This window comes from Typopeltis vanoorti, chromosome 3 (genome assembly GCF_054136105.1).
Source record: "Typopeltis vanoorti isolate ZY-2024b chromosome 3, IOZ_Tvanoo_1.0, whole genome shotgun sequence".
Lineage (NCBI taxonomy): Eukaryota > Metazoa > Arthropoda > Arachnida > Uropygi > Thelyphonidae > Typopeltis > Typopeltis vanoorti.
Window position 1 is genome coordinate 131,274,551 of NC_143551.1, and position 15,021 is coordinate 131,289,571.

Sequence of the window (15,021 nt, forward strand, 5' to 3'; positions counted from 1 at the left end):
ATTTTTTATCACAGCAATCATTATTCATAAAAGACAACAAACAATAATGGAATGAAAGTAAAATAATCAACAGCTAGCTAATGGGTCACTCTATCCTCCAAGCAGTAAATTCTCAGCATACCTATCTTTCTGGATGTGTCTCATAATTTACCTTAGTGCCACGAAAATAGAGTTATGGCAGAATAATCCGCTATGGGTGCTTAGATCTATTTATCATTTGTGTTCATGTTTAGAGGAGAAAACACATCTAGATATAATAATTAAGTTACACAGGTGCACATGTGCATGCACGCACACATAAGGAAGGGAAACACAGACTGATTAGTGAACGCAGGATGTATGTGATGATGAAATCTTGCAGAAAATCATCTCAATATGATCGTCTCTCAAATTTTTGGTAATGAGGCATCTGAATTTGTTAAGATTTGGAAAATGTTCTTACAACATTCTCCAAAAATCTTGAGACTCTCAGAAAGATTCCGTCACTATAGGATCCATCCTTTCACACTCAGTCAATGTTTGTCTTTTAATTATAATGAAATTCAGTATACCTTGGGTCTTAATGAAAATTTATTGAGCCACCTCAAATTTTATTTCACTCAGATCATTCTAGGAACAATATTTGACAAAACACATTTCAAGGTAACTGCACTGGTGAGGTCAAATTTAATTTTAGTTGCAAAATATTAACTGTGACCTCGGGAAATTTGATGCTTGTACTGGACATTAAAATATATTCATTGAACTTGATTTTGGTTTCAGTTAGATTATTTTTAGCAAAATGTAGGTACCTATGAAATTTAGTATTTAGATCTTTACCAGAACTGTTTTACATTTCCAGTTTTTGGAGTTGTATTCTTATCAGGGATACAAAGAGCAATGATGTTCATGTTGTTTGATTCAGATAAAATGATTTGAACTGATGATAATCTGTATTATCCAGATGCTATTTAATTAAATATGGTATTAATGATCTCTATAAAGATTGATTGAATTATGTCAGCTTTGTTTGAACTTGGACCATTCATGATGTTAAAATGAGAGATGAGATAAAATTATATATATGTACTACCTAAGCCAAGATTAGCTTATAGCATATGTATGAATGTTTTGAAACTTTTGACATATGCATTCAATTTTTATAAAAGTATCACACACCCTATAGATTTATTTAAATAATGATTTTCTTACTCATTTTTTGAAAGCAACAAATGCTGATGGCAGCTAATATAAAATAAAAGTTGAAATTATTGTCTTGAGTCCTGAAATGAGGAAATGCATGAGAATTTGAAAAGGAAGCCTCTGAAAATTTGATCTACCATCCTACTGTGAACAATAAATATGGCCAAAAAAAAAAACTTCAAGCATATGGAAGGCACACATTCAACCCAATAACTTCTTTTTCAAATTCTCCAGTATTCCCTCATTACAGAACTCTAGGAAATAATTTTTGCTTTTAGAGCATATATTAACTGCCACCAATACTATTTCTGTTTTAATTATAATATGTAAGTGACTCGAGCCAAATAGATAACAGGACTCTGGCTTTGTTGTAGTAGGATTTTTTCCCACCAGAGTTCAGGCCAGTTTTGTTAACAGTTGACTAAATTAGTGATATATTGGCATTGTGACATTGTCTCTTTGTATACACACGTGTACTCAAAATTTATTTCAAGTTATTACTCTAACACAGTAGTTGTCTCGATAATTTTATTATAATGAGTGCTGATTACCACGTAACTATGAAGGAAAGGTTATTTCTGTCTAATTAAATTGCAGTTTTGCATTCTGAAGCTTCAGAGTTCCATTTGATTTGCTAAATTAATCAGTCTTGCACAAAATCACTAACCCAGAGGACCAGGTATCTCTCTCTCTCTCACACACATACACCTACATATACTCATTTATAGCACAAAACTTGTCTTCTGATCTTCTGGTTGATTGAAAGTCTTTCACCAGTTAAATCATGTTGGATGGGATTGAGTTGCTTAATACTGCACACATGCCCATAATATATGAACTCAATCAAGCAGGGGGGGGGAGTGAAGGAAATCAGTATACACTTCGTCAGCTTTATTAAGGATTAAATAATTCATTATTATGTATATGGTGATACATTCTTCCTTTATATTCATAATGATATCTTTTTTAATGTTAGGATCATAAAACACCAAAGAAAAGTTATAAAAAATATGAAACCTAAAACACTGCAATACTTCACTCTATGCCTATGACATACATTTTATGGGAAGTAAGCCATCAGGCCTTTCCATACATGCAGGTTACACGTACCAGGCCGCTTGATATTATAATATACTTTTGCACTTTGGATTGCATTCGGTATAAGGGTGTGTACTATATTTGTGGATGAGATTTGAAATATGGGAATAATGATAGAGAAATGGAGATCATCAGACATGGCATATTACATGTGTTGTGAAGACTATAATATGTGCCTCTGCTATGTTAAGGAGGGCATGTTGATAAGCATAATAAGTAGTTATACCACTGTACAAGGCATTATTCAAACCATGTATTAACTGCTATGTGTTGCTTAGTCACTGGGTGTCCATTATTGGGATATGGAAATTCTGGAGAGGGTCCATAGATAAGTGAGTGACTTTGAGAGTTTAGTGTATAGATGGAAAAGTTGTAATGCAACAGATACATTTAAGACGATGATGAGGATTTCACATGATGAATACAGAAGGGAATTTATTTATATAGAGTGGATGGTAACAGGAGAGAATGAGCAACCATTGATTGAAGATTAGTTTTGTAGAGTCGAAGAGATGATTTCAGGAGTACGTGTGTAGAGGCTTGAGTGCTGTGAGGACGTCATGTTGGAGGCTTAATGGATTTTTTAGAAGGTTTGAGTGGGGCTGAGTCTATGGCTCATTTTTTGAAATCTTCCATATAGAAATTGGCAAAGGGGGGGGGGGGGGGGTGAGAGGGGGGGAACCCATGGCGGTTCCCTCTATCTGCTTGTAGATTTTGTTCTTCCAAGAGAAATACCCAGAGTTAATGGCAAAGGAAAAGAGATCTAAAATGTCAGAGGGAATCTTCCTTCTGCAAGAACTCTTGTCTTCTTCCAATGAACTCTAATTTAGTGTTGATAGTATGCTCTGCAAGTCTAGATTGTTCAGGCTCTAGAATTCATTGGAACAAGACAAGAGTTCTTCATAAAAGTCAGTTCCTCATGGAACGGCTTTATAAAGAATCATGTGAAACTTTACTTCACTCTTCTAATTTAAACAGATCCAATGGTCTACGTCTATACCCTTTGTGGGAGATAGTACTTTTTAAATCACCTAATCTTTCCTAATTTTATTTTGTATGCATATAAATAGTTAGGAAATTTACTAACCTTTTTAGTTATCTTACATTAGCTACTTAGGTGGTGTTTTTTAGAATTGTCTGTTAATGTGGAATTGCCTTTATGTGCTCTTCTACTGAAGATGATGTATATGATACTTCGACGAAAATTCTATGCTAATAGAAGATATTATGTAAGTTTTTATTTGGTATTATAATTATTTTAAATATGCCTACTTGGTATTTCATTATTAAAACAAATACCAATGCATTCCACTCACCTACAACTAATCATGTAAAAAATCTACTCCTTAAAGAGATCTAAGATGTCAGAGGGAAGATTCCCTGACATCTTAGATCTCTTTTCCTTTGCCATTAACTCTGGGTATTTCTCTTGGAAGAACAAAATCTACAAGCAGATAGAGGGAACCGCCATGGGTTCCCCCCTCTCACCCCCCCTTGCAAATTTCTATATGGAAGATTTCGAAAAACGAGCCATAGACTCAGCCCCACTCAAACCTTCTATCTGGCTAAGCTATGTAGATGATGTTCTCTATTTGGCCTCATGGCCAAATAGAGAACATCATCTACATAGTAAAGTAAAGTTTCACATGATTCTTTATAAAGCCGTTCCATGAGGAACTGACTTTTATGAAGAACTCTTGTCTTGTTCCAATGAATTCTAGAGCCTGAACAATCTAGACTTGCAGAGCATACTATCAACACTAAATTAGAGTTCATTGGAAGAAGACAAGAGTTCTTCATTAAAGATGGTTCCTCATGGAATGGCTTTATAAAGAATCATGTGAAAATATACATAGTGTATCTTTTATTAATTTTTTTTTTTTTTTACGTGACACCTCCAGGGAGTCCCAAGATTCATCAAGGGAGGATACCTATTCTCTAACTCTCTGTCTTCACCACTCAGTCCACCAACTACAACTAATCTCAACTATACTAATGCAATCTACTGCCTGCCGCCACAGACAATCACAAACATCCATGCCCATGGTGGGATTTGAACCCACAGCCTCTTGACCGGAGAGCGGATACCCTAACTGCCGGCAAACCCATCATCTTTCAACTAGGCACCATACAAGACCTAACTGAAAACACCACCATCTTTATTAACTTTCATATTTACGGACACAAAACACACGTGTTGAAATTATTATTTTACTTGTTATTAATAAAATAACAGTTGACGTTTCGACCCCTGTATTGAGGTCATCATCAGAAAAATACATGTGTAAATAAAAAACACGCTATATGCTCTTGCACTCTACGAAGGTAAATTGAATCTACGCTGTTAATTAATCTTTTACCTAGCCTGACCTCTAGTGTTAAAAGAAAAGAAAAGAAACCACAACAAACCTTGCTAAAGTCCTCCCATACTAAGCTTTTCTTCAGGACTTGTACAGTTCAGGTTGCTATTGAATGTTTAAAAAAAAAAAAAATTCTTCACTGAGTCGTCTTGTATTGATATTTTTCTTTGGCTTGTTCTGGTTGCTATAATGGTTGCAAATGGGTCCTCCACATTCTTGGAATGGTTAGACTATCATTTTTGTTCAGGTTAGGATTGTGTTTGAGCATTTCACATGCTTCTTTAAATTTCCTCTCACACCAGGTTTTGGTGTGGTGTAGGGACTTGGTACCTTTCCAATCAATTCTGTTGTACGTCTGGAGTGCATGGTCTGAAAGGCCAGGTTTTCCAAAATGGAGGTATTTAATGTGTAAAGTTTGTGTTCGTCCTTCCTAATTGGGATGGTTCACCCTGTTTCCCCTATGTATGGTAAGTTACATGTGCATTGTATTTTGTAAACCCCTGGGTGGACTAGATGTGGAAGAGGATCTTTGGAAGAACTGAGTAGGTGTCTTAATTTTGTCAGGGGTTTAAAGGTGGTTTTGATGTTTCATTTGTGTAGTGTTCTGTCTATTTTTTCTGAAATGCCTCTAACATAAGGAATGGCAATGGCATTCTTGAAATTTTTTTGTTTTTAGTGGTGTCTCTATGGAGGATGTTGTGAATAGTATTTTTACTGTATCCATTTTTTATAAATGTATGGTTGATGAAATTCGTGGTTTAGAGCTTGCTCATTTGAACAAATAGTTTGAGCTCTGTGTTTAAGAGTGCTTATGACACCTAGTTTTTGTGTTGGGTGGTGGTAAGAATTTTTGTGTATATACTGGCCTGTGTGTGTAGGCTTGTGGTAGACTGAGAAGGAGAGACAGCCTGAGGGGAAGACGTGTGACAAGTGTGTCTAGGAAAGGAAGAGAGTTTTTTTTTTTTTTTTTTTTTTTCTATTTCAATGGTGAAATGGATACATTTGTGTTGTTTGTTCAGGTGGCTAAAGAATGTATTTAGTGCTTCGCAGCCATAGGGCCAAATGGTGAAAATATCATCAAGACTTTGCTGACTCTAGAGCTCATTGCTCAAAGTCTTCCATATAAAAGTTGGCTATTGGGGGGGGGGGGGGTGAGCCCATGGCTGTACCTTCTTTTGAAGGTAAAAATTGTTTTGCCACACAAAATATCCAGAGCGGAGTACATGGGCAAAGAGGACCGTGATGTCGTGTGGAAATATGTTCTGTAGGAGCATAGTAGCATCATTGATCGGGACATTGGTGAAAAGGGCAGTTATGTCAAAGCTGACTAATAAATCTTGGTCATTCAGTGTAATGTTTCTAATTTTGCTTCTGAAATGTGTATTATTTATGTAGGAAGGGAATGACCTGTTAATTCCTTGAGTGTGGCCGCTAATTTTTTGGCTAAGTGGTAATTCAGGCTGTCGATTCCTTCAACAATTGGATGTAGTGGCATGTTTGTTTTGTGTATTTTTGGTGGGTCGTAAATTCTGGGCATGCGGGCATAATGAGATATTAGTTTTTGGTAGTTTCTTACTACCAAAAATGCTATGCTATTTGTTAACAGATTTAATTACTTCAGTTGTTTTCTTTTTGAAACATTTTGTGGGGTTGTAGTTTACTATTTGGTAGGTGTTGTGGTCTGATACCAAATGGTTCATTTCTTCTATGTAGGTTGCCCAATCTAAAACAACAGTAGCATTCCCTTTATCTGCTTTTGTGATTATAATGTCCTTGTAATTTTTTAGGGATTTGATGGCCAGCTTTTCATCCCAATTAGGAAGGACGAACATAAACAACACATTAAATACCTCCATTTTGAAAAAACTGTCCTTTCAGACCACACTCCAGACATACCACAGAATTGATTGGAAAGGTACCAAGTCCCTAAACTGCACCAAAATCTGGTTCGAGAGGAAATTTAAAGCATGTGAAATGCTCAAACACAATCCTAACCTGAACAAGAATGATGGTCTAACCATTCCAAGAAACCCATTTGCAACCATTATAACAACCAGAACAAGCCAAAGAAAAATCTCAATACAAAGAAGACTTGGCAAAGTTTTTTTTTTTTTTAAACATTCAATAGCAATCTGAACTGTACAAGTCCTGAAGAAAAGCTTAGTATGGGAGGACTTTAGCAGGGTTTATTGTGGTTTCTTTTCTTTTTTTCTTTTTTTTTTTTACCACTAGAGAGCAGGCTAAGTAAAAGATAAATTAACAGCATAGATTCAATTTACCTTTGTAGAGTGCAAGAGCATGTATTTTTCTGATGATGACCTCAATACAGGAGTCGAAATGTCAATTGTTATTTTATTAATACTAAGTAAAATAATCATTTCAACACATGTGTTTTGTGTCCCTAAATTCATAAATATGAATGATGATCACCGTGTAAGCTTAAAAGAAAGAGAGACCTTTATTAACTGGAAACAACTTCCCTTAGCCTTCCAGGAAAACCTTGACCCAGTCAAAGGTTTTCCTGGAAGTGCCAAACATAACAACCACTGAAAAGATAGAAAGAGCAGTGACAACATTTGAAAAGCAGATAGTGACAGCAATATCCTCCATAACAATCACAAATTGTTAATGAGTTAAGAAATTTACCGATCCCTTTTAGTTATCTTACATTAGCTATTTAAGTGGTGCATTTTAGAATTGTCTGTTAATGTTCAATTGCCTTTATGTATTCTTGTACTGAAGATGCTTATGATATTAGGTGAAAATTCTATGCTAATAAAATCATATAATATACACAAGTTTTTATCCAGTATTATAATTATTTTAAGGAGTGCATTGGTAAAGTGTATTTTGAATACTATATGTATGAATGACTTTAGTTTCAATATGATTAAGAAGCTGATTGCTGAGCAAGACCTCCCACAGTGAGCTTTTTGGCTACATGGAAGTTATTTATAATGATTAGTAATAATTTTAGTAATAATTATCAGCTGCTTCTGAAATTAATATTTGCTGGAACATTATATTTCTTTTCTTATTTTTGTCACAAATCCATTTATCAAATTATCTACCATGAATTCAAGAAAGGGAAATATTTGCTGATGAAACTGAAATCTTTTAATCAGTTTCTCAATCTCTCTTCCAGACAATCATGCTAACATTTATTCATGTTCAGAAGAATAGAGCTTGTACTATGTCTTCCGATGAAGCCACCAACAGCTGACTGATTCTCTCTTGTTATCTGTGTTCAGATACTGGGCTTGATAATTATCTGAACATTTGATTTTATCATTAAATGTTTGTGTTGAAATTTAAAGATGGCTCTTATTATTTTAGTTCTTTGAGTTATTGTTAAAAAGTGAAACTTAATATCCATATTTCTGTGAATTTACAACTAAATTTTATTATTACTTACAGTGAGTGCCATAATTCGTCTGATCGTATTAAAGTTAGAGTATGGTAAGTGCAGTTCATACCTTTGTAAAATAATATCTAATTCTTTTCTTTGATAACTAAATATAAAGTCTGAATTTTTGGCTAGGTTGTTTTTAATTTATGATTGTTTAGACTTAATATTATTTCAGATTATAGATAATGTTCTACTTTCTACTCCTTGGTTTTGCGTTTCTTTTAGAGTGAAAAAATGTTTACTGCTTCCTTTACTTTTTAGATAATATTTGTTGTTGAACTGTATGACTTGAACTTGCAAATCTAAATTTTAAAAGTGTCAAATAATGAAATAGCATAGCGCTTGAAATTATTTCTGGCTGTAAAAGCTGAATTTATCATGTGCTTTGCTTTCTAAGATCTGTACTGGAGGGAGTGTAAATCTTCTAGGGTACACAAATATGGTTGTTGTGTAGCAACGCCCATAATAACAACTGAGAGAGAGGGGAAACCTTTTTAAAAGTAAAAAAGTTAAATAATAAAGATATAAGCCCAACCTAATGTCCACCTTCTTGTACTTGATCTAGAGAGATGCCAATCACAAATAATATATCAGATTGTTTACTTATGGAATCTCTTTAATTTTGATCAGTATCACTTAAAAATCTCAACAGAATTGAAGATAGCCAGAACTTAGGAAGCATCAATAGAAATAAGCTGGAACTTAACAAAATGAGTTATACAAACACCATAACTCTGAGACTTAAAACAGAAGGAATCTTCTAAATAATGAAGATGAGATCCTCTTAAGTACTGTCAAAATTGAGCACGAAGGGGAAGGATATTATAGCATGGTTGATTGCTGAGCCAATGAACAACTTTTATACCAGAGAGTTGTATAAGAGTTGTTCTTTTCTTAGGCCACTGTTGTTTAATTATATCAGTGATATAGTTCAGGAAGAGGAGATATTCAGTTGTTTGTTGGCAGTGCTAAATTCATTGTCAGGAAGTTTTGATGTGATGCTCTTGATGAGGGATTGAATAGGTTGGTGCTTTGGATGGAAGGATGTGAGAACTGGGATGTCATTTCAGTGCTGCTAAGTGTAAAGTTATACATTTTGGCCACAGAAGATAGAATGAGGTTTATCGTGTTGGAAGAACTATGCTGCAGGAGGTGGAGGAAGAAAAAGGAAATAGTGGATAGAGAACTGAAGTTCAAGAGACACATCATGAAAGTTATAAGGGTTACCCAGAAAATTTCTGTTATAATGTGAAGAATACAGAGAATTGCAGATAAAGAGGTGATAAGTCTGCTGTGTACAGTACTAATCAGGCCTCATTTGGATTTCTGTGCACAGATCTGATCTCTTCACCTGACTGTACTGGTAATAAGGACACATTGGAGAGAGTGCAGAGGTAAAAAAATAAAAAATTGGAGAATGCATGCAAAATAAAAAAAGAAAAAAATCTTATTAGGTGTTATTATTATTAGTCCTATTATTGTTGATTCTGTTATCATCACTGATTCAGGATAGAAAATAATGATCACTTATTTTGAGCAGAATAGAAATAAGTATCATAATAAAAAGAAAAATATGTATGAAAATAAAAAAAATAAAATAAAAAATATCTGCTAATGCCTTTTATTCCCTTATAGAGAGCAGATGAGGCCATTTTAGCCCTGTCTGACTTTGGAGACTGAGTGTGAAGTTCATTCTCCATCCATGAAAGTTTTTTTTTTTTTTTTTTTTTTTTTTTTTTTTAAATCTAAGCTGAGAAAAACTGTCAGAAGTGTGAACTGTAGATACAAATATAAAAATGTTGTTATTAATATAACAAACCTCCATGGAGTCCACAGTCTTTATGGGAGCAATCATTCAACAAGCAATATATTTGTCACATTGTAACTTATGCATACCATTTCTCACTTGGCATTTGCAACATATTTCAACAGTATGTTTAATTCATTCACCATTCTCCATGTAAAAAGTTTTTTCTTTCAGTCCTCTCTTCCATTGCCTATATTCTGTATATAATCCTTCTATATTAATCTAATAAAATTCTATCATACAACTGTTTTCCACTTGTTATTTATTTTCACATTATTGATGGCAACATAGACTGATAAGAAAATAATATTTAGTAACTTATTTGCTGATATTTCACTGGTATTATATCCAGCATCTTCAAAGCACAAAAACAGTTTGTCACAGTATGTGAAACAACAACAATTTTGTATAACAATAGGACTAGTTTAAAAAAAAAAAATTGTAACAGGCAACAATTTGCTTATGCTTGGAATCGGCAAACTTTATATCGTTTCTATATTTGGCATGAAACTCTTTGAGTTTCTTATTCGACTAAGAAACAATATGGGATGTAATATCCCTTAACTTAAATAAGTTCATGTCGCTGAATTGAAGCCTTTGGCTCTTCATTATAATTAGTAATTTAATAGGACACCTCTTGGCAATTCTCATAGAAGGGATATAAGTTCTGTTCGCTACAAACTTGATATTAACTTGGTCTACTTACTGACTGATGAGACCTCAAAAAAGGTTGAAACCGGTCTGGGTAGTGACCTTCTCTCATAATGTTGAACAATAATACAGCTCCTGGGAGTTAAGTTCACATTATGGGTAAATATCAACAATAGTGATCGGAGCTTGCTCCACCCTTTGTATGAGTTGCCTCAGCTTGCACTACCTTCAAGGGTCAGTTGCTGCTACTCTATCCAGGTATTTGCTTACACTTGGAATCGCCGAACTTTATATAGTTTCTATATTCGGCATGAAACTCTTTGAGTTTCTTATTTGGCTAAGAAACAATATGGGATATAATATCCCTTAACTTAAATAAGGAACTAAAGTCCTAATTAGGTGCCATCTATATTAGAAAAGGAGAAAAAAAAATATTAATTAGATCTTAAAATGACTCCCAGATTTTTGGTAAATTTATACAGCCATACTTGTTGTGGTTTGCAATATGTTTTACCCATATCCACATCCTTTTCCCTATATATCTAGCTCTTTTGTCACTCTATTATGGAATGTGAATAGATTGCAGAAGCAAACAAAATTGGGCTTTCCTCTATAGAGGATCATAATGCTTTATATCTATTCTTTGCATACACTTGCCTACCAGCTTTTCCATCTTGATGACGACATGAGTGATACCGATTTGTTTATAATTTGCTTTTTCAGTATTTTCTCTGCCGCAGTTTAATGGATTAACTTGCTCTCCTTCTGTTCATTAGGAATCTTGCACATCCATATGCTGATATCCCACCATCAGGCTATAGATTTGGCCATGGGCAAGGATGTTTGTGATTGTTATTAGATGGGAAATAAATTTCATTTCCTGATGTGAGACCACTATCCTTCTTGTTGTAGGCCTGAAGTGGATTGAAAAAATTATTTCCACATTTGGTCTTTAGGGTACTGATTCCAGATTATGTAAAAAATAAATAAAAATACCAAAAAATAAACAAAATAAAAACACTCCTGTCCTCTCTACTAGTGTAATATAGGTTTCCAACCTTTTCTGGATGGAGTCACATAAAACAACACTTTAAAAAAAAATCTTGCTGTGTTGTGAATTAAGCTCTTGCTGTTTGTTTAATACCTACCTGTATTCTTTCATCCAGTTCCCCCTTGGCACCAAGATAGTTGATGGATATGTGTGGAAAATGTACCTTATTAAATTGGCCAGTTAACAACTCAGCTATTTCTATGCATCTAACACTATCTTACCATCCAAGTTCTCTAATGTTCTTCCTAGTTCTAATGGCTAACTTCTTTTCATAATCCAATTTTGCTTTTTTTCACCATGTTTATCAAGCTCTTAACCTACTTTTTCACTCTTTATACTGATTCTGAGCCTCATCATCACTTTTCTCATGATACTGGATCTGCAAAATTCTCTTTTTATTGAACTCCTGCTTTAATGTGAGGTTCATCTATTTGACTTCCATAAGATTTATTCTCCTAACTCTGATGATGTAAGATTCATTTCTCAACCACATTGTTTTTCATATCCTTTAGTCTACCTTTTCAGTTTATTATAATCACCTGCTTTATAATTCCACGTATCTCACTGTATAGTCAGAGCTTTTACATTCGTTGTCACCTCCCAAGTCAAAACTGTGTGATCACTCTCACAAATTAGAGGTATAATGGTCAGCTTATTTATAGACTGATTCTCAGATGTTATTACAAGGTGTGTCCAGGCAGAAATTATTTTCCTTGATATTATTAAACTTATAGAATTTGCTATGCAGCCTGTTTGTTTTGTTTACAAAGGAAAATGTTATCAACAAGTAAAAGATACAGCTATGTGGCAGGCATATTTCACCAATCCTGATTAATTTCTTTATCATTAATCTATATCACGGTATCTATTTACATATTTATTTTGTTTCCTACATTGTATATCAGGCTGTTATGGGTTGTGTAATGATCTGTGTATCTAATTCCATGGCACTGCTTCAGGCTCCCTCCTAATCTTGTCATTATCACCTTACTGTAGTTCCATATATACCCATTCTCAACTGAATTCATAAGTTTAGCAACTTCCAAAGTCAAGACTGCATGCTCATTTGGAGGTGATATGGCTGCCTTGCTTAGAGATAAATCTAATTTAGTAATTTACTCATTTTTGATAATAGACTGATAGCTGAATTGGATAAAAGGAATGGCTACAACATGATTCTGCTTGATTTTGCAAAGGTTTGATAGGATATTACATGGACCTCAATTCCACAGATTACTGCGAATAGGGGTACATATATAAAGCTTGTGATATGGACGTAATAATGACTGATGGACAAATGCCAAAGAATAGTATATTGAGGAGTTTAATCCAGGAGAAAGTGGGTGAATAGCTTTCTGTCACAGAGCTCTGTGCTTGAATTATTATTTTGTACAGAAAGAATATAGGAAACGATTTAACAGGAAATATTTAGTTGTTTGCAGATGATACAAATTGGGTAGTGTAATATTTAACCAAAAAATAATGCAAAACGCTTATAGGATGCAGCACAGGAAAAATATAATAGCTTCCAGTTTAACTTGTAAAAGTATAACGTTATGCATTTTGGAATGAAAAGATTACAAATTATGTACTATATTGATGGAACTGTCCTCAGGAAATTGATGAAACTAGGAATATGGAGGTGTTATTGGATGGAGGATTGAAGTTAAAAGGATATGTTGCAGTACTGGTCAAAGTACAACATTCATACATACCAGCATGTAGCTTTTCTTTCAGCAGGCTACAGAAATTTTCTATCTCTCCTGTTGTCTATCAGCAGCTCTTCGAAGCTCATAGAATTCAATATTCTGATTTTGTACCTGTCTACACAGATGGTTCGAAATCTGAGGACCTAGCAGAATTCTCTTCCGTCCTTACAGACATTATTATATCTGCACAAAGCCCACTAGAGTGTAACTGCTTTAGAGCTGAACTGTATGCAGTAGAGATTGCATCGCTACCAAAGTTCTCTTCAGGCGATAAAAAGTTTACAGCTACAGAAACATCTAGTGCTCTCTCTTGAAACAAACACATACTCTTTTAGTTATGTTAACTAGACTAAGATGTACACTTCTCTTGTGTTTCGATCCATGTTGGGATTAAGTAAATGAGGCTGCAGATACTGCAGCTAGGTTAGCTTGTTTCTCAAACATCCACCATCTGCCTGTACCATACACAGATTACTGCCAAATTATCAGACAAAAACTCTATCCCAGTGGCAATCATCTTGGAATTGAGAGAGATTAATAATAAGCTCTACCAAATCAAGAGTGAAATGAAATTATGACAGTCTAGTCCATGCAAGGTTTGAACAGAGAAATCTGTATATTTACTCAGCTCAGCATAGGTCATAGTCATTTCACACACTACTTCCTATTGAGGGGGTGATAAGCCTGTGTGTGAGTTTTGTGATGCCGGACTATCTGTGATTCATATTTGAATCAACTACCCACATTTTGCCAATGAGCAGAATCATTATTGTAGTCACTTTCATAATCTATCTGGGCCCTTTACACTCAGGCAGTTTTTATCAATCTCATCAAGTATCACCCTGGTTTTTCAATTTTTATGAAGCATTAATGTTTCCCATTTCATATAAATTGCATACTTATTAGTTTAACGTATTGTATACATTATATACATGCTTATTAGTTTAGCAAATTGTATATATGGTTTATATGTATGTCTTATAAAATTTAATACTTTTTTTTTACTTCTTTTCTCTTTATACCCATCTTTTAAATTTGTTTATCCACGCTGATTTTGATATTTTTATGTCATTTTACTTATTTATTATTTTGTATACTTCTAAGAGATGTTTCATTTATTATTATTGTTATTATTTCTATTTTATATATAGATTTTAGATGTATATCTTCTGCTTATTTATTACTTGTCTTCTGCCACAGTATGACTGTAGATGTCCTTGCACTATTAAAACGAACAACCAAACAAGCTAAACTTTGTTAATAGGTGGAATAGATAGATATGATGGAAACATTTAAATTACTAAAAGGGTTTTATAGGATTGATGCAGAGGAAATTTTTTACCACTTAGCTAGATGGGGCAGAATAAGGTCATCTCTGTTTCGCAAGTTGAGGATGAGATTTTTTGTTTGGTGAGCAGTGAATAATTGGAATGCAGTGCAGGAGTATTTTGTAAGTTAGTTTTCTGTGAATGGGTTCAAGAAGAGGTATAATAGATATTGCATGGATGTTCTCCTGTGATGAGTCTTTGTACTCCATTGCAGTTTCTTTGCAAAACTAATAATATACAGGGTGATCAAAATTAAAGTATTCCAGCTTAAGGCTTGTGGAGCACCATCCAATGACCCAAATGCTGCAAAACCTTGAAGTAATACATTGTACATCATGCAGAAGCATTATCTGAGAGAAAAACAAGTTGCTCCAAAATTCACCACCAGGGGCATTGCAAACAGCAAATGCATGGAATTTGCCTATC

At 34.2% G+C, this 15,021-nt stretch overlaps 1 protein-coding gene across 1 annotated transcript in view; it reads left to right on the plus strand.

Moving 5' to 3' along the window:
- unc-13 (protein unc13 homolog) overlaps nucleotides 1-15,021 on the plus strand; it is a 1,156,644-nt gene that overhangs the window by 692,493 nt on the left and 449,130 nt on the right. The window contains exon 17 of the mRNA XM_090416011.1: nucleotides 8,058-8,099. Coding sequence (XP_090272137.1) covers nucleotides 8,058-8,099 — 42 coding nt within the window. The remainder of the gene's footprint in view (nucleotides 1-8,057; nucleotides 8,100-15,021) is intronic.